Raw genomic sequence first — 27,398 nt, forward strand, 5'->3', positions numbered from 1 at the left:
GGAGATATTGTTTGAGGTCAAGGGCAACAAGTTTTCACGTGTATTTTGTCCTTGGGACAAGCAGGCCAAACCCCCTACAGCACCAACTCTTTGCCTGCCACTTTCCAGAACCACATTATTGATCAGGGAAAGGTATTGCCTACAGTTAAGGTAATATTTGTGTCCTTGTGTTAATGCTGTTCAGACTTGTTTTTATGGTTCAATTAATGTAACGCTTTTATTATTAGTGTGAGCGCTTCAAGTAAATGTTGTTAGCTCCAACTGCACTACTGACAGTGGTTCCAGAATAAAAATGTGTACACACATTTTCAAAGTTTAGCAATATGAGGCTATGTATAGTGCTACCAAAAGGCTCTCTGATAAGATGCAAATATTTGCAGAAGCTTGAACGCAAGATTGATGATTCTTTGCTTTCAAAATAAAATGTTCACAAAACAAATGCAAAAACATTTTGCTAAACTACTGAAAAAATGTAGGTACCATTTCTTTGCAGCATCATTTAGTAAAATGTGTTGATGCACACTAGTATTTCCCAAAAATATTCATAATGGAAGATCAGTGTAACTAGTTTTAATAAGATTGTGGGAAACATAAAAATAAACAAGCATCGGTAAAGCCAGTAGGTCTGAAATTGTTGGTCAGACTTTTGGTTTTGTCAATGCGTGACTTGTTATGGTATGGTTTTTGTAAAACCTTATTGGTGTGGTAGCTGCCGGGCCTTCACAACTATAACAAACATTGGCAAAAGCAAAAATTGTTTTGGTCTCAAAAAGCACACATTGCACAGTAGTTCCAGGCACTGAACAAAACAACTGTTTGTCGATATGCTCCTTGTGAAAGAACAGAATGCTGTCACTCACAGTGAAGCTAGCCGATAGAGTGAGAGAGACAACATTTTAATAAACAGAAAAGGTTATGGTTAACGGTAGACCATATTAGGGGCCCAATTATTAAATAAAGTAAACCCATGTCCTTAGATTAAGTGCAGATATACGACTTTTGTGAATTAACAAGACTTTACAAAAGGAGGCAAGAAATAGTACTCCTAGAAAATATTTGAGAAAGTGCATTTTAGCATGAGCAAATATGCAGGTGTAGATTTGCTCATGCGAAAATCTGAGTGTTTGCAAGTTTACTTTCCCTCCAACCACTTTTTTCCCAACCCTGGAAGAAGTTTTATGTCTGCCATTATCAGGGCAAAACGAAAGGGGATGATGAAGCTTTGAACATTGCAAGCACTCACCCCCATTCAACTGACCTGGGTTTAATCCATCATCATTCTTTAGCTCACACCGCCACCACAGTTCAGACATGGCTGTGAGAAGTTGGCCTGATATGTAGTGCTCACTATTCTAGTGATCACTGTGTATCATTCCAACCGACCCTTATTGATGATTGGTTGTAAGTCAACCTTTTAGACCAGCTATCCTAGTAGCGTGGATACGAGCAGTCTTTAGGCTAAACTCTAGAGGGCGTGTTAAGCCAGCTGTTTACCATCACATATACCCCTTGAACACCAAGTGAAAGGACACCACACAAGTTGTTATGAAAATAAAAGGATATTTATTTATAACAAGACTACCCTGGCTCTTTATGAGTCAGGGAGCTAAGCACACTACAAAACTCTTAGGAAAATACTTCAGTTGCACAATTTACACAAATGCCCGAGGGGCACGAGAAACCATCTACACTAACAGTGGAATGCGAATGGTTAGAGTCTGGAGATACTGATTCCGGAGTGATCCGATCAGGGGGACTAAACGAAAAAGGAACTGGACACTTGTAGAGCGAACCTGCGATGGAGCACCGAGATGCTCGAGTTACCTAGCCCAGAGGCTGCGGCGGTTGAAGGTTCGGCAAGATGTCGGAAGTCCTCGTTGTAGTCTCAGGAGCCTGAAAGAAGAAGTTGCTGGCAGGCGACCAGTGACGATGTTCAGAGCGATCCAAGCCTGGATCGGTGGTGAAGGAAAACCTGAAAGCAGAGGGGACTCAGTTCTCAACCGCTAGCCAGCGATCGTGTGGGTACCAGGAGGGTACCGGCTGAAGTCACCTCGACCAGGTGAGTGGGTGACGTCGGACTCGGCTGTTCCTCGGACCAGGAGGCGCGGCGGCGACCAGGAGGGAGGGCGAGCTGTCCCACGAAGGTGTCTGCTGTCGATGATGCTGGGCCCAGGAAGGGGCAGCGGATCTTGGCAGTGGCCACCCAAGCGGGGGAGTCAAGATGGCGTCGGGAGTGGACCAGGAGGGTCCGTGGTACTCCTCTGTTGAAGGGGAGCAAGAGCCAGTCTGGAGCAACCAGACTAGTGATGAAACAATCGTGGTGCGTCGTGAAGAGGGCCACAAGCCGGTCGGCAAGTGGTCGAACAACGCGGTGAACAACAAGGAGCGGAAGGGCCCCCACGCAGATCTCGTGGATGCTGGGGAGGCAGACTTCGATGCTGGAGCTGCTCAGGGTTAGGGCTTCTCAAACCCTAGGTGCACTCACTCGAGGGTCCCTCGGTGGGCGTGCTAGATAAGCGTCGTGCAGGTTCTGAAGATAGCCGGTCCCGCAGGTCTCGTCACACCTACGACTCTCAGCTGAGCTGATGAGGGAGGTAAAAGGTCAGAGATGGCGTGGAACTCGGGTCTCGTCGAGCTGGGCAGTCTTGATCCGTAGGAGAGACTTACAGCAAACCGCAAGCGCTTAGATGGTGCCTGCTGGTGCAGGGTGGCTACTCCTTAGCCACAAGGGAGAGTCTTCAGAAATAGTCAAGAGTTCCTTTCGTGGAAAGTAGTTCGTGATTCGGAGTTATCCGATTATCTGATTATCCAATTTGGGAAGGGGACGCGCTCCTACCTTTATTCTAAGAAAAGGGGCTGGCCCGTGACTAGGTTCTACCTATGGGTGGAGCCAGGAGGGGGGTGGTTACACCCCTAACCTTTGTCCGGCTTCGCGCCAGCTCAGGGGCTGGTGTGCCCCCGAAACTGGTTTGAGCCGGGCTATGCACAGTGAGCACCGGGGTGCCACTTGCAATCACCTTCCTTTCAGCCCTGCCTACCTGGGATACACAAACCCTGTCTGGGACGGTGCTAACACCGCCCTCGACAGGAAACCCTTTGTCCAAGCTCCCCTTGCTGGAAGGTCCCCCAGCAGCAGGAGGTCAGACTTGTGTCTGGTGGCAGCATCCATTTTGTGATGCTGAGGCTTGAGTCAACTTTAACCGGGGTTCAAGGTTACTTCCATGTCGTGTCCCTCTAAAAGGGGGGAATGCTAACCCCGTCACCAGGACTGGCGAGGGGTTCGTATTCCCATTCGTATGACACCTTACTCGACATGTACAGGTGATGCGATGCCAAAGTTAGCAAATAACCGCACGGATTATAATGCATTAAAAGTAGTTGGCCCGCGTCACCATGGAACGGCTATTAGGACTTGGTTCCGCAAGCCGTCGACGGGCTCAGCTCGCGCCAGAGCACCGTCCCACATGATTCCCTGCACTCTGCCTTCAGGATCGATAAGGCCTGCTATAGGAGTGACTGATAGGAACCCATGTGTCCATTTTAGGGTTTAGGTGTAGGAATACTACACCTACAGCAACGGGTGATTACACCACGTGGCCCCAGCTGTCGTGCAGCCAGTTGTGTCAGATTTGGGCGGCCATTCCAGGGGCGGCATAATACATGCTTCAGCCCCTGGTAGGCCCTGGGTACACCGATGCCCTGGATACCTGTGGTATGCTGAGACAGGGACTGACAAGGTGGCCCAGTTCCAATTAGTGGATGCACCTAACGTACATGTGTGTTAATTTCGAGAGAGAACAGCTAGGCTGTGGGTCTGATTGGCAGGCCCACAGCCGGAGAAAGTCGTAAACCAATGAAGCAAAAGCAAAAAATCTGGGTGATCATAGGATTGCAGACCCTACTCTCCTACAATGGCCATATGCAAATCAGTCTGACCCTGTGCCTCATGGGAACAGTCCAGCCCGAACTGCCAAGACATGTCTTCCCTGGACCAGAAACAAGCATCCTGGGACCGGTTTCTAGCTAATCAGCCGTCATCAGCCAGGCTAGCTTGAATCCAGCGGCAAAGTGAGCAAGGGACCCACGTCTGGGCATACCCTGCCAACTTAGGGCGAACAAAGCAAAACCAAAGGGGATGATGGACGGAGTGTTGAACATTGCAAGCACTCACCTCCAGTCAACTGATCTGGGTTTAATCCATCATCATTCTTTAGCTCACTCCGCCACCCCAGTTCAGACATGGCCATATGCAAATCAGTCTGACCCTGTGCCTCATGGGAACAGTCCAGCCTGAACCAGTGGCGTAGCAAGGGGGGTGCGGTGGAGGCGGTCCGCCCCAGGCGGCACTATTTTGGGGGCAGCTGCGCGGCACTGGTGGCCCGTTACGGCGGCCTTTATCATTTATTTGGGGAGGGACACTGACACTACTAGTGTCAGTGTCCCTCCCCAAATAAATTCTAAAGGCCGCCGCAACTGGCCACCAGTGCCGCGCATGCGGCCCAATTTGAAAGTATAAGTGCAAGCGCTTGTTGTTGAAACTGCTGCCGCTGCGACGTCACGTCCCGCGTTTCTTTGTGCTTGTTTGTTGGTTGTGCCTAGGGCCTTCAATCTTGTAGCGTGCGATGACGGCCCCTGACATCATTTTGGCCAGCCCTCGCGTGACGCGTCTCGTGATGAGAACGTAGCAGTGACGCCTTACGCGCTTCACCGCTACGCGCTCTGGTGAGGAGGCAATTCTGCCATGGGGCAGTGGTAGTGCTGGTGGGCGATTTGTTTGTTGGCGGCTGCTGCAGCTGAAGTGAAGGAACCAACCCCTGCCTGCCATAGAGACCCTGAAGTGAGGTAAGAGGAGAGCCCAGCTTGCTAAACATTTTCAGACGGTGTTTACAATACCTTTTTTGAAAGAGAAAAAAACCCTTCATGCTATTCATTATGAATTTGCTAGATGATTGTACTATATATTTAAAACTAATAAACTGTGAATCTCCCTCCCACCTCCCCCCCTCCACTGGTGACCCCTTGTGTTTCTGTGGAGTGTGAGTATTAACAGTGGCCTTGTTTGTGTCTTTTAAGTGGCGTTTGAATTTTTCACTTTTGCTGATTTGGTTCGTGATGCATGGACGTCCAGGGACATGACCCCTGATGTACTGTGGAAGATGTGTTGGGGCACATATATGTATCTCGTTGTTTAGTTATTCATCTTTACGTTTTCATGCCTGGTTTCTAACCCTAGCTAGGAGCTTAGTGTACTGTTCAGTGAAGTTAGAGGTAAAAGTGCATATGTTCAAGAGGTTGGTAGGTCCACGGTTTTGAAAGCTTCAATGAGGGTGTCCCAGTCCATTGCAATTGGTTTCTTCCACAGACCTCTATATTCCTCCCTCCGGAGTCCTCCGCTCTCTGCCCCTCCCCACTGAATAACATCTTCTTGCCAGGTTGAGATAGTTGGGGGGATGAGGGCTTCCATGCTTTAGTTACTTGACGTTTCGTGAGAAGAAGGGCCAGGTCTATAAATGTAATCTGTGCCGTGCAATTTTTGGCACGGGGATGCAGACCCAACAAACAATTCCCAGCTGAGCATCAGATAGGGCCCCCTATAACCTCTGTTACTTGAGGCCAATAGGTTTACAGGGTAGGGCAAGACCACAGCATGTGTATTAGTTTTGTGTCTTGTGTATGGCATCTGGGGCATGCTGACAACGCTTCTGGATACATAGTGTATGTGGTGCAAGGTAGGCTCTGTGCAAGATCATAAATTGTATAAGCTTGAATCTGGAGTTGCATGAGACCTTCTTTGGGAATTCTATTACAGTTTCCCATTCCTTGTCTTGCAGGTCCCTCCCAATATCTTGTCACCACTTGGCTTATAGTTGAGTCAGGGGTACTGCTAGGTGGTTCCTTAGTCCAAGGTATAGCCACCGCCTCAGGTGTTTGCCTTTACCCATTAAGTGTGCTGCATATATGAATTCATGTGTGGTAGGTTCGATACTGTCCGGGGCCCAATGTAGTTTTACAGACCACGTTATGCTTGCATGTGTAAGAAATAGGGAGTCTGGTAGGTTGTGTGCATTTATAAAAACCATGTGGATTAACAGCGTAGCATCCGCAAACAATCTCCCAATTGTGGACACTCCGGCCTGTTCCCATATGTGTAAGTGTTGCGACGTCAGTGAGCCCGTTGGGGTGGGGAGGCCTAGAAGTGGAATATTTGGTGCATATGGAGTTGTCTTTGCCGTGTATTTAAGGGTCAGTTTCCAGTATATGAGGGTGGCCTCTGGTGGGGCGTCAGAAGTGGGCACGCCATGAGTGAGGGAACCAACCGCAAGACTTGGCTCCGTCGCTGTCAAGGGAGCACTGCCTTTTTCAAGATCTTGGGGTATGGTGGCAGTTAATTGACTGATCATCTGTGAGGATGTTAACTTTCCTTGGCAATGTTTGCAGTGACCCAGACTGATAAAATGGACAAATCAGAGTAAGTGGAGGCAATTGCAGAGTTGAGGAAGTAACGTTTTAAAATGGTGGGAGAAACAGAGGATGTATACATGTCCACACATGGTTTGAGACCTATCTGCCCTCCTGGAGGGCTGTCATTCATAGGCTCAGCAGCCCTGCCCTTCCCTGGCGCTGCCTCCCAGCCCGTGACTCGACTCGGTGCATGTTTGCATTGTGCTGAGGGGATTACCAGGTAATTGTTCTCGCAGCTCTCTGATGGATGTCACATGGGGTTTTTCTGAGTCCCCAGATAGATCATGCAGTCTGTGTGTTCTCTTTTGTACTGCCGGTCACCGGTGTATTCAACTGTGCAGCCTTGGACCGTGTCATATATGTGCATGTAACTTGCATGATCGAGGTAACTATTAGCGGCAATACTACGTGTCTTTCGGACCTCTTTCAAGTGCTCGCCGTCCTTTTTCACCAGCACCCCCCCGCCAGGGCGGCAATCTGAGGGATAGCCCCGGGTGCCACAAGCTCTAGCTACGCCAGTGGCCTGAACTGTCAAGCCATGTCTTCCCTGGACCGGAAACAAGCATCCCGGGACCGGTTTCTGGCTAATCAGTCGTCATCAGCCAGGCCAGCTTGAATCCAGTGGTTTTGCTTTGCCATTATCAGGAGTCAATATCCAACCTTTCTCAGACTGGAGAAGAGTTGGTGAAAACCCTTAAAACATGCAAGTTAGTAGGCTTGCACAGTCTCAAAAGGGCATTTCAACAGTGGAACTGTTGCTTACCATTACCTTCATCCCCACTATGTAGATCTGCGGAAATGTGGAAACATAAGGGAATTGCTAGTATTCAAACCCTACTATGGAAGGAGCCCTGGCATAATCAGAGAGGCTGTTTCAGAGCTCTTATATAATGTAGACTGATGCCATAATTTGTCGCCGCACTATATGGCACAAAAGGGACAAGTACATTTTGTTACAGAACAAGTAGATTTATGAAGCAACCTGCTCCATGGACAAGTAGATGTTTTATTAAATTCCACAACCCTGGTACCCGGTACCCACTCGATTGATCCCTTGGTCAGGAGAGCCAACTATACCTGATGAAGCAAGGAGAGATTGTCTTCTGTCAGTCGGTCGTAAGTGGGTGGCATGGGTGGAGGTGTATTCAGAATGGGGTTAGAATAGCCCCATTTGACTATCTGTAAAACCCACTTGCCGGATGTGATCAAATACCAGTGGTGCAGGAGATGGCATACTGTGGGTCCACTGGATGCCCATGGTGGTATGAAAGCACACTAGAGTGATTTGGAGGCTGTGGCTGCCAGGGAAGTGGTAGACTGGGCTGACCTCTAGCTAATGGCCCCACGCTGTCTGTAGGAACCCCATTCTCAGCCACAAAAAGGCTGGGAAGCCTGTTGGCTGTGGTGGCTAGGTAGGAATGAATACAGCTGGAAGACCCTCCCGTAGCCACAAAAGGGGAGGAGCCATGGATAGGCCCACAGATCTGGCCATAGCTCTGCTTCAGTGCTGAGTCCGCCTTCTCACCAAAAAGGCGAGATCCATTAAAGTACATGGCCATGAGCAGAGCTTGGACATCCCCCGAAAAGCCAGTGGTTCTAATCCAAGCATGGTGCCTAATGGCCAACGATGATAAAATTGATCTGCCCAGCGAGTCGGTCATATCCGGTTCACACCTGATGGTGCCTCTGCGATCTGCAACTACCTGTTACAGTACGGCTTGGGCCTCCTCCCAGACCATGGGCAGAACTTGCGCAACCGAACCCCAGAAGTCTAAGGGCCCGATTCACAGAATTAACTTAAGACAAAATCCTAAACTTACTACTTTTGGTATTCACAGAATGCACTTACTACTTTTGGTATTCACAGAATGCACTTACTACTTTTGGTATTCACAGAATGGATTTACGACTACTAACTTTACGTCCGCACTCGGGCCGGAAATTCCGGCCCGGTGGCTGAGCTTCCGGCCGGGAGGTGGAGATTTCGGCCATGGCTAAATCTCCGCCACCGGCCGGAATCCCCACATCCGGGCCGAAAGCTCCGCCTCTGGACTGGAATCTCCGCCTCCGGGTCAGAAGCTCCGCCTCCAGGTCGGAAGGTCCGCCTCCGGGCCGCAATCTCCGGCCCGAGTGCGGACGTAAAGTTAGTAGTCGTAGATCCATTCTGTGAATACCAAAAGTAGTAAGTGCATTCTGTGAATACCAAAAGTAGTAAGTTTAGGATTTTGTCTTAAGTTAATTCTGTGAATCGGGCCCTAAGGGTGTATCTTCCCAAGAGGCACATGGTGTTCATTGACTGTAGTGCTAGGCTGGCGAATGATAACATCCTCTTACCAAAGATATCCAGCCGCTTGAATTCCCTATCCAGTGGAGTGGTCGGGAATGCCCCAGGGTTTACTCTGGAAGTGGTGGCTTGGACCACCAAGCTCTCCGGGGTCGGATGCTGGGTGAGGAAACTGCAGTACTCAGAAGCAGGGCGATGGTGGTGGGCAATTGTCCTATGCACAGGAGCCCCAGTGCAGGGTTTGGACCAGGTGCCGAGTAGAACATTTGTAATTACTTCACGAAATGGGAGAAAAGATTCAGATGGGGCAACTCCAGGTTTAAGCACCTCTGTCAAGACGTTTGTCTTGACTACCACTGAGGGCCACTGAAGGTGCAAAACTTCAGACACCTTTTCCACCACGATAGCAAATGAGACACCCTCCTCAATATCCACGGTGGGGGAGAGACCAAACCAGTGTTCAGTGAGGTGCTTAACCCATTGACATCTGCCAGTTCCTCATGCCAGTTAACCTGTGTCATCTAGGGGATGATGGTATGCAAAAGGCCCTCAGACCCCTCCCACTCATCTCCCTCTCCAGGCCTCTCGGAAAAAAGGCATATGCTCCAACTCGGAAGGCATGGTCCCGGTTAGAGCCGGATTCGGACGACGCTCGTCCGGCTCTGGGTTGGGAATGACGATGGCGCTGCCACCATTGTGGGGCATTGGCAGAGCTGGGGGAGTAAGTACTGGAAATGGCACCAAGGAAGGTCGCGGTCTTACGGGCAGCACTGCTCCGGATCCAGCATTGGATCCAAGTGGCCTGATTGGCATTGAGGGTGAACCCGCTGGCGGGAATCCAATGGGGCACTTCCCGAACCTCCGGGCCCAAAGGTTCTCCAGAGGGGTCTGGCCACCCAAATCTGAGGTACAAAGCATCAGAGAACTATTTTAGTTTGTCGGGGGTTACTCCTGGAAATGTGAGTCTTAATGAAACAGGACAAAAGGAGAAACAAGCGTGATAGTCCTTGCTTGCAGTACTACAATTAACTCTGACAGACAGGACAAGAGTGGTAATGACTCTGATTGCACTCTTATTTCCTCATCTTGCTAGCATAGGCTTATACTCGCACTTTATTTTACATTGATTTTTGTTAGTTTGAAACTCACCTGCTGGCATACTGCATTTTATGAGATCACTTAACACCACTCTGTATGTGTCTGGCTTCTTAACTTTTATACTCATTGTGAGAAAGTGCCATCTTTCTTGCATGGTATGCCCCCACTTTTTGCGGAATTGCTGATGTACTTTGACTGAGTGTGCCCTGGGCTCCTGCCAATCAGGTGCCCAGGGCCTGTGTTCCTTCCCTAAAATTGTATTGAAGCCTAAACCCAATTGGCATCTCTGGCCACATATCAGCTCCTGGTAAATGGTACCCTAGAAACCAAGGGTCCTGTGACCAGAGAAGACCCCTAAGGGCTGCAGCACTTATTGTGCCACCCTTAGAGGCCCTGTACCCTGACACACACACACTGCCTTTGCAGGCTGTGTGTCTTGGTGCAGAACAAAACAGACAGTTGACATGACACACATCCCTGTGTGCCATGCCCACAAACACACTGCCCTGGCATACCTCAGTCACCCCTCTAGCTAGGTGCTTTATGCCAGTGGTGAGGGTACAGGTGCATACGCCCTGTACCCCTACAGTACCCAGGTCCATTCCTGGGCACTGTAAGTGCAGTGCTGCCATTAAGAGTATATGGTGCTGGGAAATCGTCATCACGAACTCCACAGCACCATGATGGCTGCACTGAAGACTGAGAAGTTTGGTATCAAACTTCTCAGCACAATAAACCCACACTGATGCCAGTGTGGGATTTAATGTAAAATGCACGACAGAGGGCAACTTAGAGTTGCCCCCTGAAACTAACCAACAACCCGTGTCCTGACTGAGAGGCTGCCTTGGCTGCCACCCAGCAGACAGGTTACTGGCCCCCTGGGTAGAGAACCATCCGCTCTTGTGGGCCTGCAACAATGCACATCCTGGGGCGAGGTGCCTAGCCTCCTCCCCCAGGATGGGCAGGGGAAGCTTCAAAGGCATGCCGCCTTTGTGAGCCTTCCCAGACCACTTGCTGTACTCAGCAACTGGTCCCCACCGGTTCTGACCCCGACTCTAGCGGAAAGACTGGCAGGAAAACCCAAGGGAGGAAAGGGGGTGGGCCGGCCTCTGCCAACCCCACCCCTCAGGTGGGGGAGGCGAGGTGAAGCACGACCCCGGGCTCTTGCCATCTTGAGGATGGGGAGCCCTACCCAATCAGGACTAGGCTCCTGCCCGCCTCCCACTGGAGAGTGGCAGGATAGGGGGTGTACTCACCCCAGGAAAGGGACCCATTGGTCCCTGACCTTTCCCTACCTGTAACGCCCCTAAATTTAGTATTTAGGGGCACCCTGAACCTTCCTTCCTCAGATCCCGATTCCGAAACAAGAAGAACAAGAAGAAAGAATACCTGCCGTGCAGCTGCTAACAAAAGGACGACACCAACTGACTTGGCCCCAGCCCTACAGGCCTGTCGATCCTCGAACCTGCTCCTGCTAAATCCAGGCGTCTCCTGTGGTCAGCAACCTCAAAAACCCCAGAGGACCTGACTGCATTGCTCATCTAAACAGTGGGACTCCCACGAGCAGTGGTTCTGCTCATACAGCAACAACCCCTGGTTCCAGCCAGGAACCGCGAATCCAGCACACTCTGCACCCGCCGAGCCCGGCCTGTGCCTGAGTGAACAAAGACCACAAGGACGTCCCCCCGGCAACTGTGACCAAGAATCCAGCACCCAAGGACCCTCCTCGACGTTCCTGACGACGCCTGCAGTCTCAACTCCAGGGACCCCCCAACCGCGACCAGCAGAGGGTAAGATTTCCTGACGCCAAAAGACACCCCTGCACCCGGCGCCCTGCGGCCCCCTGTGTCCAGCTCCTGGGTGCCTACCTAACCTACAGCTCCCCAACTTACCTCTCGAAGTGGTGGTCGCACTTGAAGAATCTCCATCCCCGAGCTTGCAGCCTTTGTTCATCTTGCAGCTTCTTCATTGAAATACATTGAGCGCCCCACGGCTCAAAAGCACCCTGCACCCAGCTGCCCGAGTGGCCCTGGAAGTGCAGCATCTGTCCTACTCTACTTCCAACTTGCCCCGAGCAAGTGACCAGGAGCTCAGCTCCCACAGCCGCGTGGCCTGCCTGCTAACAGCTACCAACCAAAGGCCCCCTACCCGCCATAGGCTAACATTGGGCCTACTCTCTCTGCACCCGGCTGCCCCTGTGCCGCTGAGGGTGTAACAACTGTACCTACCTGACCCTGGGAGACCCCTGAGTCTATCCCCAGAACCTTAACTCTGCCAGTCGAGTACTTACCTGAAAGCCGATAACCTACATTTTCTCCATAGGGTAACATTGACTGGTTTCACTTGGAAATTCGAGTTTTGAAACTTTAAAATATTCCTTAAAAATCGCCTGTGTACCAAAAACAATTTCTTTCAACTGTTTACAGGAGATGCATCAGGGCTGAATCCAGGATCCAGCCCTGAGTAAGAAATACGTATGCAAAGTAATTGATATTGCCTTTACTTAAAAATTTCCATTGAGCTCAATGTTATAATTGTGTTTAAATTGTGTTGCCAATTGCAACAACTGTAACTTTTGCATTTAAAAGTCTATTGTTTATTGAAAGTACTCAACTAGAGCATTTCATTTTGAGAAAGTATTTTGATACCTACTTGTGGTTCTAAAATAATACAACTATATATTTTTATATACAAACCAATTGGCCTAGAGTTCAGTTCTTGAGTGTGTGAGACCATTTGCTGACTGAGTGTGTACAACAAATGCTTTACACTGTCCTCGGATACTGCCTTACTGCTCGACCAAACTACCACTTTAGAGAGTAAAGTTATATCTAACTTTAAGCTCCGCCAAACCTCTGGGGACTGTGGACTATGTACACCCTGTACCTTACTTTGGTGCAGTATATACAGAGCCACTTTCTTACACTCATTGCTTATTGTTGATTTTACTTGACGATTGCATATTTTATTCGTCATGTTTTAATGGACTGGATGAAATACTTTCATGGCTCTTTAGCCAAAAGAAAGTAATTAATTATTAATAATACCATGTTTAAGGGAAAAAGCACAAGCACTTTAACACTAGTTAGTAGTGGTAAAGTGCACAGAGTCTTAAAGCCAACGAAAACAAATTCGGCAAAACCAGAGAGGCGAAGGCACAATGTTTGTGGTAATATCACACCAAGGATACAAGGTCTAACACTGATGATAGCTGAGCTTTGGTGCAGTTTTGCTGCACGCTAAAAGACCGCCTCTCGGCGGCATTGGCAATGCAGGTAGAGTGGGATGATAGACCTGTGCTGCTGGGGAGCCGGGTGATGAACAGCCATTGAAATACAAAAGGCGCTTTTGTTATCCAGGTTTGTTAATGGCCAGCTGTGGCATTGCAGACCATAGAAAAGAAGATTACCCCACACGTTTCAAGAGTGGGGTATGCAGGGTTGGATTGGAATGAAAACTCGGCCCGGGCACGCTACAAAAAAGGGGCCCACATTTGCATATTGCCTTTCCTCAAAACACTGTTTCGGCAACATTTTATTTAAAAAAAAGGGGAGTGGAATAATACAATATGCACAGATTAGTTTACACTGTTGAAACACACCTGAAAACAAGTGAGGCCACTTCTTTTCAGGCCCCCCCGCCCCTGCTCAATGTGCACACATTAATGGGCCGGCCCAGAGAGAGAAAGGGAGTGACACCTCTGCCTGTTGATAAAAGGAAGGTAATGGACACCCATCTGCCTCCAGAAAGGCCACTCGGGCACCCACTGGGCCGCTGGCGGTATCCGAACAATGCAGAAACCATCCAAATCGGCCCCCCAGACTGCTCAAAAAAGCAGCCCACAGCTGGAACTAGGTCACCGGCCCCTCTGGCATTGCCCGAGGGCCCGCGTTACCAATCCAACGCTGGGTGCATGGCCGCAGAAAATAACATTTATAGGAGTAGGCACGGCCCACAACATTTGTGAAAATATGGGGCAGCTGGCATGAATGTCATGATCTCAGGGCAATGCATGGAGTCCTGTAGGGTGAATGGAGGCTGCCTATTTGGCAGATGGTGATGTGCCTAGTGGGGTCTTCGGAAATGTGCAGTTGTGGTCTGGGTAGTTGCAAAAAGAAGAGTCACAATGATTGTAAAATGTTACACTATGTTGTGCTGTTTTGACACTTGGACTAACAATAAGACTGCAATCCCAGCAACCGGGTGCCTTATTGTTCACGTGGACTACTGCAATTTAAAACTATTCACATATTGTATGTTTTTAAAGGGAAACAACTACCTCGGGTTGTCTTGAGAAACGTACCCTCGATCCACCCCAAGCACTACCTTTCCACTCATTTTTCTTCCCTTTGTCTCTAATTATTGGACCCTTCTGCCTATAACCAACCCTCGACGCATATCTACACACACACGTGTTTCCACCTGACTCATTTGATGAAAATAGATATTCGGTAAGATATTAATTACCGTCCAAGTTATCTTCTCTTTTTTAACTCACCAGCTGCATTCAGTATAGAAGATCGCTCTATTCTTCTCCTAATGATGTCTTTTTCAGTATTATTTTGTCTTACCTCTGAAACCATATTTATTCTCTGTTTAGGGCTTGTCAACTCCAATTTATTTCCCATCAGGGTGGCTCTTCAGAGTTCTGCTCTTGGAGCTCTCATTTCCTCAGTCTATACCGCCATTATAATGTCCTGCTCTGGAGTACACTGCAAGTCAAACTCACGATTCCCTAATCTATACACCCTTAAACTCACTTTCTCAGCAGCTGCACAACACAATAAGAACTGGCTACAGCCTCTCGCCTTTCCCGCTTACAGGTTGTCTGCTAATGGGCTACTAAAACTCCCAATCAAGTGACAAGGCCTGTCCTGCAAACGAGGCTACCACAATGCTATGAAAAGATAGGAATGTAACCTCAATCTAGGGGAGTAAAAGGCCAGCTATCATCTGAGACTCCTTGGGTGGATACTCTCAAGGTGCGCACAGCATCACCATGGCTTATTGTTTATGGGTGTGATTTTGGAGCTGATGTGAACACATGTATGTGGCAGCAATCTGCACAGAGATGAATGAATACAAATAATACACATTGCCTCCGAGTACACAATATGATATATTTTCAAAAGTAAGGGCTTACTCTACCTTAATGATGTAAATACTTGAGCCAGACCTTGTGACTGCTGGGCTAAGTATTCTAGGGCTATGATTGCCACATTTTCCTGTCCGTTCTGAAAAAAAAATCATATAGTAGACAAGCATTTACAAATGCAGCAGGTATCATATCATCCTTTCTAATCGTCTCCCTCACAACCTAGGCAATATCTTGGTTTTAGAGAGGTTAGCTAAGCATATGCACTTACCTACCTGCTACATATGTCCACTAGCCTGTTTTAACTGTAATGTATTGAACATGATTTACAAATGCGCCGTGGCACAATCATACTCTGGCTGCAGACAATATGACAGGGACTACCACCAGCATGTTTCTGGAGATTATCACCATTTTACTAGGGAAAGAATGCTGCCAGAGATTACCACTAGTGTACCAAGGCCAGGATGTTGCAGAGATTAACACCTTTGTGCCAGGATCTACATTTTACCAGGAAATACCACCGGTATGCCACAGTGAGCATGTTGCTGTGGATTACAACTACTTTGCCAAGGCCAGAATTTAGCCAGGGATTACCACCATTGTGCTAGGGACAGCATGTTGCCATATGTTACCATCATTGTGGCAGGGCTCACATACTACTAAGGCTTGCTACCACTGTGCCTGAGCCAGCATTTTACCAGGGATTACCACCACTGTACCAGTGACAGCATGCTGCAATGGATAACCACCAAAGCGACAGGACCAGCATGTTGTAAGAGATTACCATTATTGTGCCAGGGTCGACATTTTAACAGGAACTATCACCATTGTGCCAGAGTGAGCATTTTGACAGGGCTTGCCACAATTTCGCCACTTACAGCATTTTGCCAGGGTTTTCCACCATTGTGCCAGGGCCAGCATGCCGCCAGATATTACCATAAATGACCATCATGGGGCCTGAAATTATCACTATTATAGATGGACTAAAGTATACAGAAAATTGATGGATGGAACGCTTGAATTAATCTCAACAACTGGTAATTATGCATCCCAAGCCAACTTTATTTTGCGCACCATGCCACCTCAGTTTTGACCCAGCTATATGCAAATCAGTCTTGACCCTGCTCCAGTGGGAACAGTTCAGCCTGAACTGCCAGGCCAGATCCTCCATGAACTGGAACACAAGCAACCCATGACCAGTTTCACCCTATTTAGGGCTCATCAGCCAGGCATAGCTTGGTTCCAGTGACACAGTGTGCACAAGACCCACGTCTGGGCATACCTGTCCCACTTAGGGCGACACACTAAATTATACAAAAAAGTGATCGATGGAATGCTTGAATTAATCTCAGCCACCGGTAATTACTTGGGGCCCCATCCCAGTCCATTGTAATTTTGCAAACCATGCCACCTTAGGTTCCACCCAGCTATATGCAAATCAGTCTTCACCCTGCTCCAATGGGAACAGTCAATCAATCAATCAGGGGGGTTATAAAGTGCGCTACTCACCCGTGAGGGTCTCAAGGCGCTGAACAGTCCAGACACAACTGTCACGCCAGGTCTTCCCTGACCTGGAACTCCAGCAATTCTGGACCGCGTTTGCCCTAGCTAGGGCTCATCAGCCAGGTATAGCTTGGTTCCAGTGACAAAGTTTGCATGGAAGGCAGGCACACCTTTGCAGCCGGGGTCTCTTGCTGCAGGACCTTACAGGGGCACCACTGGGAGGCTGTCCTACTACCAAGGTTTATAGAGTCCAGAGAAGGTAGATGAGCATTTTAACCTGTTGTAGGAACCCAGAGCACCAGTGGCATATGTACGGGGCCTACAAGAGGTGGAGGCATCCTTTGTTCTACATCTGGCTCTACTTCCTGAACAACGGGCTGCTGCTGATCTATTGTACAGTTGTCTGATGAGTAACTAGCATCTTCTCTTCCCCCTTCCCCTCCAGAGAGTGCCCTATACAGCTGCTGTGATTGCTGAACCGGGCACCTGCATCATTGTACCCGTGGGATCCTGCATGAATCCCCCGCGATTGACGGTCTGGGGCTCTGGGCATCGAGTTAACGCTTTGCTCCCCAGGAGCTGATAAGGGAGCTGCGGTGGCTAGTTGCTGTCCTTGGGTAGGGTTGGTGCATCCGACTGTCGACAACAAGTGACTTTCTCTCCTTAGCTGGCCATACCGTTTTTGATCCCCTTGGAGCACAGCACTCAGAGTCTTGCCGGGAGGCCTAGGGGTCATCAGGAGGGCCCGGCACCTGCGATAGACACACACCGTTGGCTGGGTGGTGCCCGGAAAGTCCTGTGTTGGGAACTGCTGGGGCTGAGTAGGGTAATTATATGGGCAAAGCAGACCTTAAACTGTCTAAATTGCAGTTCGACAAGAGGCAGGGGATTCCTCCTATGGTGGACGCCACTAAATCCTCTCCTGATGCTGCAAGTTGTGACATGGCTGCGCTACTGCGCAACATGAGGGAAAGTTTCCACACTAGTGACAGTAAAATCGACACCTTGACGATTAGAATGGACCGGTTTCAGAAACATATGGATAAGCAGAATCATGGCTCACCCAGGCTGAGTCAGGAATATCGGACAAGGAGGACTTGCAGCAACAGACGGCCCTTGCTCGGTTGACCAGGGATCTACGGGGCAATGCAAAGAACAAAGATCTGGAAAGGTGCTACAGTTGCAATAATATAAAAAACTTGGGGGTAACCGAATCAACTAACTTAACAAACATGGAACTGTTTGTTGAGCAGCTCCTAGAGACTGACTGGCCGCATGCCTTTCTCTACCGCCTGCATTGTGGAGCGTGCACACCATTCGTTGGCCCCCAAGACTCGTCCAGGTCAGAGTCCCAAGCCCATCACAGCGGGATCCTTAACCTATAGAGACAAGGACGAGATTTTACACCTCAACAGGACCCCCCTGATCTTCAGTATGCCGGATCCCCAATAGCCTACTGGCCAGATTTCACCCCCACAATCCAGGTACTGGCCTTCTTGAGTAAGCATAAGATCGATATTGCCCTGCTTCAGGAGACCTACCTTTCGCTGTTGGGAACTCCCACATTTACATTCTTAGGGGGTCCTAATAGTTATTTCTCTTCCTACTCTACTTACTCCCGGGGGATAGATACCCTTATCAATAAGTTTTTAAGGTTCACAGGCACGGAGAACATAGTTGACATGTATGGAAGGTTCTTTGATGAAATAATGATAACCTGTGCTAAAAGATTAGCCTATTCTGTGGCGTGAGGATTTTAATGCAGTGTTACACCTAACCATGGAAGCAGACATAGTATTGCAAAATGCAATGTGGTTGTATGACTTACTTGATGCCGGATGGGTCCTTCACCCTATCAAAAGGAAATATACATTCTATTCCTCTGTTCATGATATGTCCTCTTTCATAGATTTGTAGTAGGTCAATCAATCAATCAATCAATCAATCAGGGGGTTTATAAAGCGCGCTACTCACCCGTGAGGATCTTAAGGCGCTGAGGGGGAGTGGGGGGAGCGACTCCGGATCAGTCGAAGAGCCAGGTCTTGAGGTCCTTCCTGAACGTGTGCAGGGTCGGGGTGCGTCTGATGTTCACAGGGAGCTTGTTCCAGGTCTTGGCAGCGATGTAAGAGAAAGCTCTCCCGCTGGTTCTGTTTCTGCGGATGCGGGGGATCTCAGCCAGGGCAACGTCGGCGGAGCGGAGGTTCCTCTTGGGTACGTGGAAGGATACTCTCTTGTTGAGGTATTTGGGTCCGATGTTGTTGAGGGATTTGTAGGCGTGGGTGAGGAGTTTGAAGGTGATCCTCTTCTCGACGGGGAGCCAGTGGAGGCCCCGTGGGTGTTGGGTCATGTGTTCGGGGCGCGGTGTCCCGAGGACGAGTCTGGCTGCAGCGTTCTGGATGGTTTAGAGTTTGTGTAGAAGAGTTCTGTTGATTCCGGCGTAGAGGGCGTTGCTGTAGTCCAGTCTGCTGGTTATGAGTGCGTGGGTGACGGTCCTTCTGCAGTCGGGGGTGATCTATTTGAAGGCCTTACGGAGGATGCGAAGGCAGTTGAAACTAGTGGAAGCGAGGGCATTGATCTGGCGGTTCATGTAGAGGGAGAAGTCAAGGATGATGCCGAGGTTTCTTGCGTGGTCTGTAGAGGTGAATGGATTTTCGAGGGTGGAGGGCCACCAGGTGTTGTCCCAGGCAGAGGTGCAGGGTCCAAGGATGAGGACCTCGGTCTTCTCTGAGTTGAGCTTCAGGCAACTGTCTTTCATCCAGGCTGCCACGTTCTTCATTCCTTCCTGGAAGCAGAGTCTGGTGTCTTCGGGATTCTTCGTGAGTGAGAGGATGAGCTGGGTGTCATCGGCATAGGATACGATGCTGAGCCTATGCAGCCTGACGATGATGGTGAGGGGGGCTGTGAGAAGTTGGCCTGATATGTAGTGCTCACTATTCTAGTGATCACTGTGTATCATTCCAAACGACCCTTATTGATGATTGGTTGTAAGTCAACCGTATAGACCAGCTATCCTAGTAGCGTGGATACGAGCAGTCTTTAGGCTAAACTCTAGAGGGCGTGTTAAGCCAGCTGTTTACCATCACATATACCCCTTGAACGTCAAGTGAAAGGACACCACAGACGTTGTTATGAAAATAAAGGATATTTATTTATAACAAGACTACCCTGGCTCTTTATGAGTCAGGGAGCTAAGCACACTACAAAACTCTTATGAAAATACTTCAGTTGCACAAATTACACAAATGCCCGAGGGGCACGAGAAACCATCTACACTAACAGTGAAATGCAAATGGTTAGAGTCTTGGGTTACTGATTCCGGAGTGATCCGTTCAGTGGGACTAAACGACAAAAGGAACTGGACACTTGTAGAGCGAACCTGCGATGGAGCACCGAAGTTACCTAGCCCAGAGGCTGCGGCTGCGTGAAGTTCGGCAAGATGTCGGGAGTCCTCGTTGTAGTCTCAGGAGCCTGAAAGAAGAAGTTGCTGGCAGGCGACCAGTGTCGACGTTCAGCGAGATCCAAGCCTGGATCGGTGATGAAGGAAACCTGAAAGCAGAGGGGACTCAGTTCTCAACCGCTAGCCAGCGATCATGTGGGTACCAGGAAGGTACCGGCTGAAGTCACCTCGACCAGGTGAGTGGATGACGCCGGACCCGGCTGTTCCTCGGACCAGGAGGCGCGGCGGCGACCAGGATGGAGGGCGAGCTGTCCCACGAAGGTGTCTGCTGTCGATGATGCTGGGCCCAGGAGTGGGGCAGCAGGTCTTGGCAGTGGCAAACCCACGCGGTGGAGTCAAGATGGCGTCTGGAGTGGACCAGGAGGGTCCGAGGTACTCCTCTGTTGAAGGGGAGCAAGAGCCAGTCTGGAGCAACCAGACCAGTGATGAAAACAAACTATCGTGGTGCGTCGTGAAGAGGGCCACAAGCCGGTCGGCGAGTGGTCGGACAACGCGGTGAACAGCAAGGAGCGGAAGGGCCCCCACGCAGATCTCGTGGATGCTGGGGAGGCAGACTTCGGTGCTGGAGCTGCTCAGGGTTAGGGCTTCTCAAACCCTAGGTGCACTCACTCGAGGGTCCCTCGGTGGGCGTGCTAGATAAGCGTCGTGCAGGTTCTGAAGATGGCCGGTCCCGCAGGTCTCGTCACACCTACGACTCTCAGCTGGGCTGACGATGTAGGTAGAGGTCAGAGATGGCAGGGAACCCGGGTCTCGTCGAGCTGGGCAGTCTTGATCCGTGGGAGAGACGTGCAGCAAACCGCAAGCGCTTAGGTGGTGCCTGCTGGTGCAGGGTGGCTACTCCTTAGCCACAAGGGAGAGTCTTCAGAAATAGTCAAGAGTTCCTTTCGTGGAAAGTAGTTCAAGATTCAGAATTATCCAATTTGGGAAGGGGACTCGCTCCTACCTTTATTCTAAGAAAAGGGGCTGGCCCGTGACTAGGTCCTACCTATGGGTGGGGCCAGGAGGGGGGTGGTTACACCCCTATCCTTTGTCCGGCTTCGCCTCAGCTCAGGGGCAGGGTTGCCCCCGAAACTGGTTTGAGCCGGGCTATGCACAGTGAGCACCGGGGTGCCACTTGCAATCACCTTCCTTTCAGCCCTGCCTACCTGGGATACACAAACCCTGTCTGGGATGGTGCTAGCACCGCCCTCGACAGGAAACCCTTTGTCCAAGCTCCCCTCGCTGGAAGGTCTCCCAGCAGCAGGAGGTCAGACTTGTGTCTGGTGGCAGCATCCATTTTGTGATGCTGAGGCTTGACTCAACTTTAACCGGGGTTCAAGGTTACTTCCATGTCGTGCCCCTCTAAAAGTGGGGAATGCTAACCCCGTCGCCAGAATTGGCGAGGGGTTCGTATTCCAATTCGTATGACACCTTACTCGACATGTGTAGGTGATGCGATGCCAAAGTTTAGCAAATAACCGCAAGGATTATAATGCATATTAAAGTAGTTGGCACGCTTCACCATGGAACGGCTATTAGGACTTGGTTCCGCAAGCCGTCGACGGGCTCAGCTCGCGCCAGAGCACCATCCCACATGATTCCCTGCACTCTGCCTTCAGGATTGATAAGGCCTGCCATAGGAGTGACTGATAGGAATCCATGTGTCCGTTTTAGGGTTAGGTATAGGAATACTACACCTACAGCAACGGGTGATTACACCACCTTGCCCCAGCTGTCGCGCAGCCAGTTGTGTCAGATTTGGACGGCCATCCAGGGGTGGCATAATACATGCTGCAGCCCCTGGTAGGCCCTGGGTACACCGATGCCCTGGATACCTGTGGTATGCTGATACAGGGACTGATACGGCGGCCCAGTTCCAATTAGTGGATGCACCTAATGTACATGTGTTAATTTCGAGAGAGAACAGCTAGGCTGTGGGTCTGATTGGCAGGCCCACAGCCAGGGAAAGTCGTAAACCAATGAAGCAAAAGCAAAAAATCTGGGTGATCATAGGATTGCAGACCCTACTCTCCTACATGACCCCCCCCCCGAACTTTGGGACAATAAGCTAACCTTGACCAGGTGAGTCTTCTTGCACTAAGTGGAAATACCTGGAGAGCCCATCTGCATTGCCATGATCAGTGCCAGGTCTATGCTCTACTGTGAAGTCCATCCCCTGTAGGGAAATGGACCACCTAAGTAGTTTGGGGTTTTCACCCTTCATTTGATTTAGCCACAAGAGGGGCTTATGGTCGGTCTGAATCTTGAAGTGAGTGCCAAACAAGTATGGCCTCAACTTCTTCAGGGCCCAAACCACAGCAGAGGCCTCCCTCTCAATAGCTGACCAATTCTTCTCTCTGGGGGTCAGCCTCCTGCTAATAAAAGCTATGGGCTGGTTATGACCATCAAAATTCAGTTGCGATAGAACAGCTCCCACACCCAACTCCGAAGCGTCTGTTTGGACAATGAATGGTTTGGAGTAGTCTGGACTCTTTAGGATAGGTGCTGTGCACATGGCCTGCTTTAGGTCATCGAATGCCTTCTGACAGCTTGCTGTCCACTGAACTTTTTTTGGCATCTTTTTACTTGTCAGGTCGTTTAGCGGGGTCACAATGGATCCATAATTTCTGACAAATTTCCGGTAATAACCAGTCAGGCCCAAGAAAGCTCGAACCTGAGTCTGGGTGGTTGGAGGAGCCCAGTCCTGGATGGCCTGTATTTTGCTCTCCAATGGCTGAACCTGGCCTCCACCTACAAGGTGGCCCAGGTATACAACCTGTGTCTGCCCTATCTGGCACTTAGTGGCCTTGATAGTGAGGCCTGCCTTTTGCAGGGCCTCCAACACTTTCCTCAGGTGGACCAGGTGATCCTCCCAGGTGGAGCTAAAGACAGCGATATCGTCCAGATACGCCGCACAGAAGTCGTCCAACCCAGTGAGAACTCGATTCACCAGCCTTTGGAAGGTGGCAGGTGCATTTTTCAAACCAAAGGGCATTACCACGAACTGATAATGCCCACCCGGGGTAGAAAATGCTGTTTTGGGCTTGGCCTCCTCAGCTAACCTGATTTGCCAATACCCAGCTGTCAGGTCAAACGTACTTAAGTAGTTGGCCGAAGCCAACCGGTCTATAAGTTCGTCTGCTCTTGGTATCGGGTGGGCGTCAGTCTTAGTGACTGCATTGAGGCCTCTGTAGTCCACGCAAAACCTCATCTCTTTCTTACCGCCCTGGGTGTGAGGTTTCGGCACGAGAACTACGGGACTAGCCCAGGGGCTGTCCGAGGGCTCAATGACTCCCAGCTCCAACATTTTCTGCACCTCTGTCTTGATGCAGTCTCTGACATGATCAGGCTGTCGATAGATTTTACTCTTTACGGGCAGACTGTCCCCAGTGTCGACCTCATGGGTACACCAATTGGTCTGACTGGGTGTCAGAGAGAACATATGTCGAAAGGATTGAAGAACCTGTTTACAATCCTTGTGTTGATGACCAGAGAGGCTGCCGCAAAAGACAACACCATCTACCGACCCATCGTCAGGATTCTGAGAGAGCAGGTCCGGGAGAGGGTCACTCTCCTCCTCCTGTCCCTCATCTGTGGCCATGAGCAAGCCCATGCCCTCCCTGTCGACATATGCCTTGAGCCTGTTTACATGGAGCACCCTGTGGGGGCTCCGGGGAGTTCCCAGGTCTACCAAGTAGGTGACCTCTCCCTTTTGCTCAATGATCGTGTGGGGCCCAGACCATTTGTCTTTGAGTGCTGCTGGGGCCACTGGCTCCAGCACCCACACCTTCTGTCCAGGCTGGTACACAGTCAGGACAGCCTTTTGGTCGTGCCAAGCTTTTTGTAATTCTTGGCTCGCCTCAAGGTTTTTAGATGCCTTTTCCATGTATTCCGCCATCCGCGAGCGGAGACCGAGCACATAGTCCACAACGTTTGATGCCGGCTTTCTGAGAGGTCTCTCCCATCCTTCCTTTACCAAACAAAGGGGTCCCCTTACAGGATGCCCGAACAGAAGCTCAAAAGGGCTGTAGCCAACCCCCTTCTGCGGGACCTCTCTGTAGGCGAACAAGAGGTAGGGTATCAGGACATCCCATCTCCGCCGAAGCTTTTCAGGTAGTCCATGAATCATCCCTTTGAGGGTCCTGTTGAATCTCTCAACAAGCCCATTGCATTGTGGGTGATAGGGTGTGGTGAATTTGTAGTTGACACCACACTCCTTCCACATAGCAGTCAGATATCCCGACATGAAGTTTGCACCTCTGTCTGAGACTACCTCCTTAGGGAAGCCCACTCTGGAGAACACTCCAACTAGGGCTCGTGCCACAACAGGTGCTGTAGTGGTCCTAAGGGGAATAGCTTCAGGATACCTGGTGGCGTGGTCCACCACCACCAGTATAAACTTGTGCCCTGATGCTGTCTGGGGTTCCATTGGTCCGACAATGTCGATCCCCACTCGTTCAAAGGGTACCCCCACCACCGGTAGTGGTATGAGGGGGGCCTTTGTCGTGCCACCTGACTTACCACTGGCTTGGCAAGTGACAAAGGAGCGGCAAAACTCCTTCGTATCTTCGGACATGTGGGGCCAGTGAAAGTGTGGAACAATTCTGTCCCAAGTCTTATTCTGGCCTAAGTGACCTGCAAGGGGAATCTCGTGGGCCAAGGTAAGAAGGAAACCTCTCAGAGACAAGGGGATGACCAGCCTCCTAGTCGCGCCAGGTTTGGGGTCTCTTGCCTCGGAGTACAGGAGTCCATCGTCCCAGTACACTTTGTGGGTACCTGTGGCGTTCCCTGCAGCCTCAGCAGCAGCCTGCTGTCTGAGGGGTTCAAGTGAGGGGCAGTCTAACTGTGCCTTCCCCAGGTCTTCCCTGGAGGGTCCCCCTGAGCCCAGAAACTCAACCTGACCAGGTTCAAGCTCTTTTGGCTCAGTTTCCCTCAGTTCTTTAAGGTCAGCCTCCTCAGAGACTTGATCCACGACCTGGGGCAAGGGGGAAGGCGAAGCCTTACCCTTACTGCTCCTTTTCTTGGAAGGTGTCTGGTCCGTTCTTCCAGGATCCAGCACCTGTTCAGTGGGGCATCTTTTGGCCTGTGACCTGGTCACAGCAAGGACATGTGCTGGCAAGCCTAACATTTCCATGTGAGTCCTCTTCTCCACTTCTGACCATTGTGACGTTTCCAAATCATTGCCCAACAGACATTCTACGGGGAGGTCTGAACTAACCACAACCTTTTTCGGGCCACTTACCCCTCCCCAGGAGAAATCAACAACTGCCATACTGTGATTGGTAGTGACATTGCTGGCATTGGTCACTAGGTAATCGGTACCTAGCATGATCTGTCCAGGGTCCACAAAGTTAGGCGTCACCATGGTGACACTGGCACAAGTGTCCCTGTAGGCCTGAGCCACTTTTCCATTGATCAAAGGTGTCTCTCTGTATTTGCCCAAAGTATTGGGACTGGCGCCAGGGGACATATCCATATCCCCTGTACAGACAAGGACGGCCTGAGTGAGCGTGCTGACTAAGTCGTCACTCCCCTCGGTTCCCAAGGTTAACCCAACTAATGCCTTGGGAGGCGCACTACCACTGCTGACTGTACTAGGGGGTGCAGGTGCCTTAGGGGCTGCAGTGGCAGGAGTTTGCCCTCCTTTCTTGGTGCACTCACTAAACCAGTGAGTCTTACTTTTACAGTACTGGCACCACCTTTTTGACTGGCCTTCTTGAGTCTTCTTCTTCTGTGAAGCCTGACCCCCACCCTCTTTGGTTTGTTGGGGACCTGTCGAAGACTTCTGGTCATTTTGTTCGTTCTTGTTACTACCCTTTTGGTCTGCTTTCTTCTGACCACCCTGGTTCTGAGTCTGGTTCTGCTTGACCCTTGTTCTGACCCATCTGTCTGCCTTCTTTCCCAATTCTTGGGGAGAGGTCAGATCCGAGTCGACAAGGTGCTGATGCAACAATTGGTTCTGACAGTTGTTTAAAATCTGTTCTCTCATGATAAGATTGTACAATCCTGTGTAATCAGTAACCTTGCTACCCAGCAACCAGCCCTCCAAAGCCTTAGTGGCACAATCGACAAAGTCAGTCCAATCCTGAGACTGAATTTTCTGGGTATCCCTGAACAGCACCCGGTACTGCTCGGTGGTTAAGCCGAACCCATCCATCAGTGTATTCTTCAGGACTTGGTAGTTGTTTGCATCCTCAGCTCTAGTAGTGAGGAGCTTGTCTCGTCCTTTACCCTCAAAGGAGAGCCACAGTATAGCTGCCCACTGACTTTGGGGGACGCACTGGACAGTGCAGGCCCTCTCCAAAGCAGTTATCCACTTGTGGATGTCGTCCCCTTGTTTAAAGGGGGGCACTATTTTACTCAGGTGTCTAGTATCTATACCCCTGTCTTTCTCTCTAATGAGAATGCTGCCACCAGTGGGATCTAACCCACTTAATTTCTGCTCTCGGGCTAAGGCAAGTCTTTCTTTGGCGAGGGCAAGTTCTTCCCGCTCGATCCTCAGATTGACTTCCCTCATCTTCGCTTCATGCTCCCTTCTCTGAGGGGACGTCATTCCTCTCTGAGAAGATGCCTGAGAGACATGTGTACGAACAGATCTGTTAGAGCCTCTGGAGAGAGACCTAGCTCGTCCGTTCCCAATGTTAGGCCTGCTTGAGCGTGGGCCCGGGGCTCCTCCGGTTCCATTCTCATGCCTGCTTAAGTTGGTCCTCGTAAGCCTGCCGACTACCACTGGACCTTTGTTTGCCTCGTCTCCTGATAACTCCTCCTCGTCTTCCTCCTCTGTATGGAGGTCGAGGTCCGGGTCACCAAGGGTTCCCTCTAAGGGAGGCATGTTCCCATCAGCATTGGGGGGACCTGTGTTAGAGGACCTCCTAGCATCGTACGTCTCTAAGAGACCTATCAGAAATGCGATGGTAGGGTTAGAATCCTGGTTTATCTTCCTGGAGGCACACAGTTGTCTCATCTCCTTGAAGCTAAGAGCTGCATATCGTGACACGACCTGTGGAGGGTCACTGACCACTAAGGGAGTCTCTGCAGACTCTCCGTGGACCGACATGCTTTCTAGTGAGGTGTAAGTGATGCACCTACCTACACTATTTGTTTACCTACTGATCCCTTGCTAAGAGTTGTAGTCAGGGTGTGCTAAGCCCTGTTACCCTACAACAGCTGGTTCAGTAGAACTCCGAGTATTCTAAGTTAAGTTATATGTACCTGGGTACTTATCTGATCTTTCACTTTGATATTCTTAGGATACGTGTGTGGCAACCAACAGCAAGCTCAAATCCCACCGCTGCCACCAATGTGAGAAGTTGGCCTGATATGTAGTGCTCACTATTCTAGTGATCACTGTGTATCATTCCAAACGACCCTTATTGATGATTGGTTGTAAGTCAACTGTATAGACCAGCTATCCTAGTAGCGTGGATAAGAGCAGTCTTTAGGCTAAACTCTAGAGGGCGTGTTAAGCCAGCTGTTTACCATCACATATACCCCTTGAACGTCAAGTGAAAGGACAC

At 50.1% G+C, this 27,398-nt stretch overlaps 1 protein-coding gene across 1 annotated transcript in view; it reads right to left on the reverse strand.

Annotated features, from left to right (window-relative positions):
• Positions 1–27,398, reverse strand: part of LOC146829691 (testis-expressed protein 11-like) — a 218,558-nt gene that overhangs the window by 87,047 nt on the left and 104,113 nt on the right. The window contains exon 5 of the mRNA XM_085606537.1: positions 14,993–15,078. Coding sequence (XP_085462663.1) covers positions 14,993–15,078 — 86 coding nt within the window. The remainder of the gene's footprint in view (positions 1–14,992; positions 15,079–27,398) is intronic.

The sequence above is a fragment of the Triturus cristatus genome, chromosome 5_2, assembly GCF_964204655.1.
Source record: "Triturus cristatus chromosome 5_2, aTriCri1.1, whole genome shotgun sequence".
Taxonomy (NCBI): domain Eukaryota; kingdom Metazoa; phylum Chordata; class Amphibia; order Caudata; family Salamandridae; genus Triturus; species Triturus cristatus.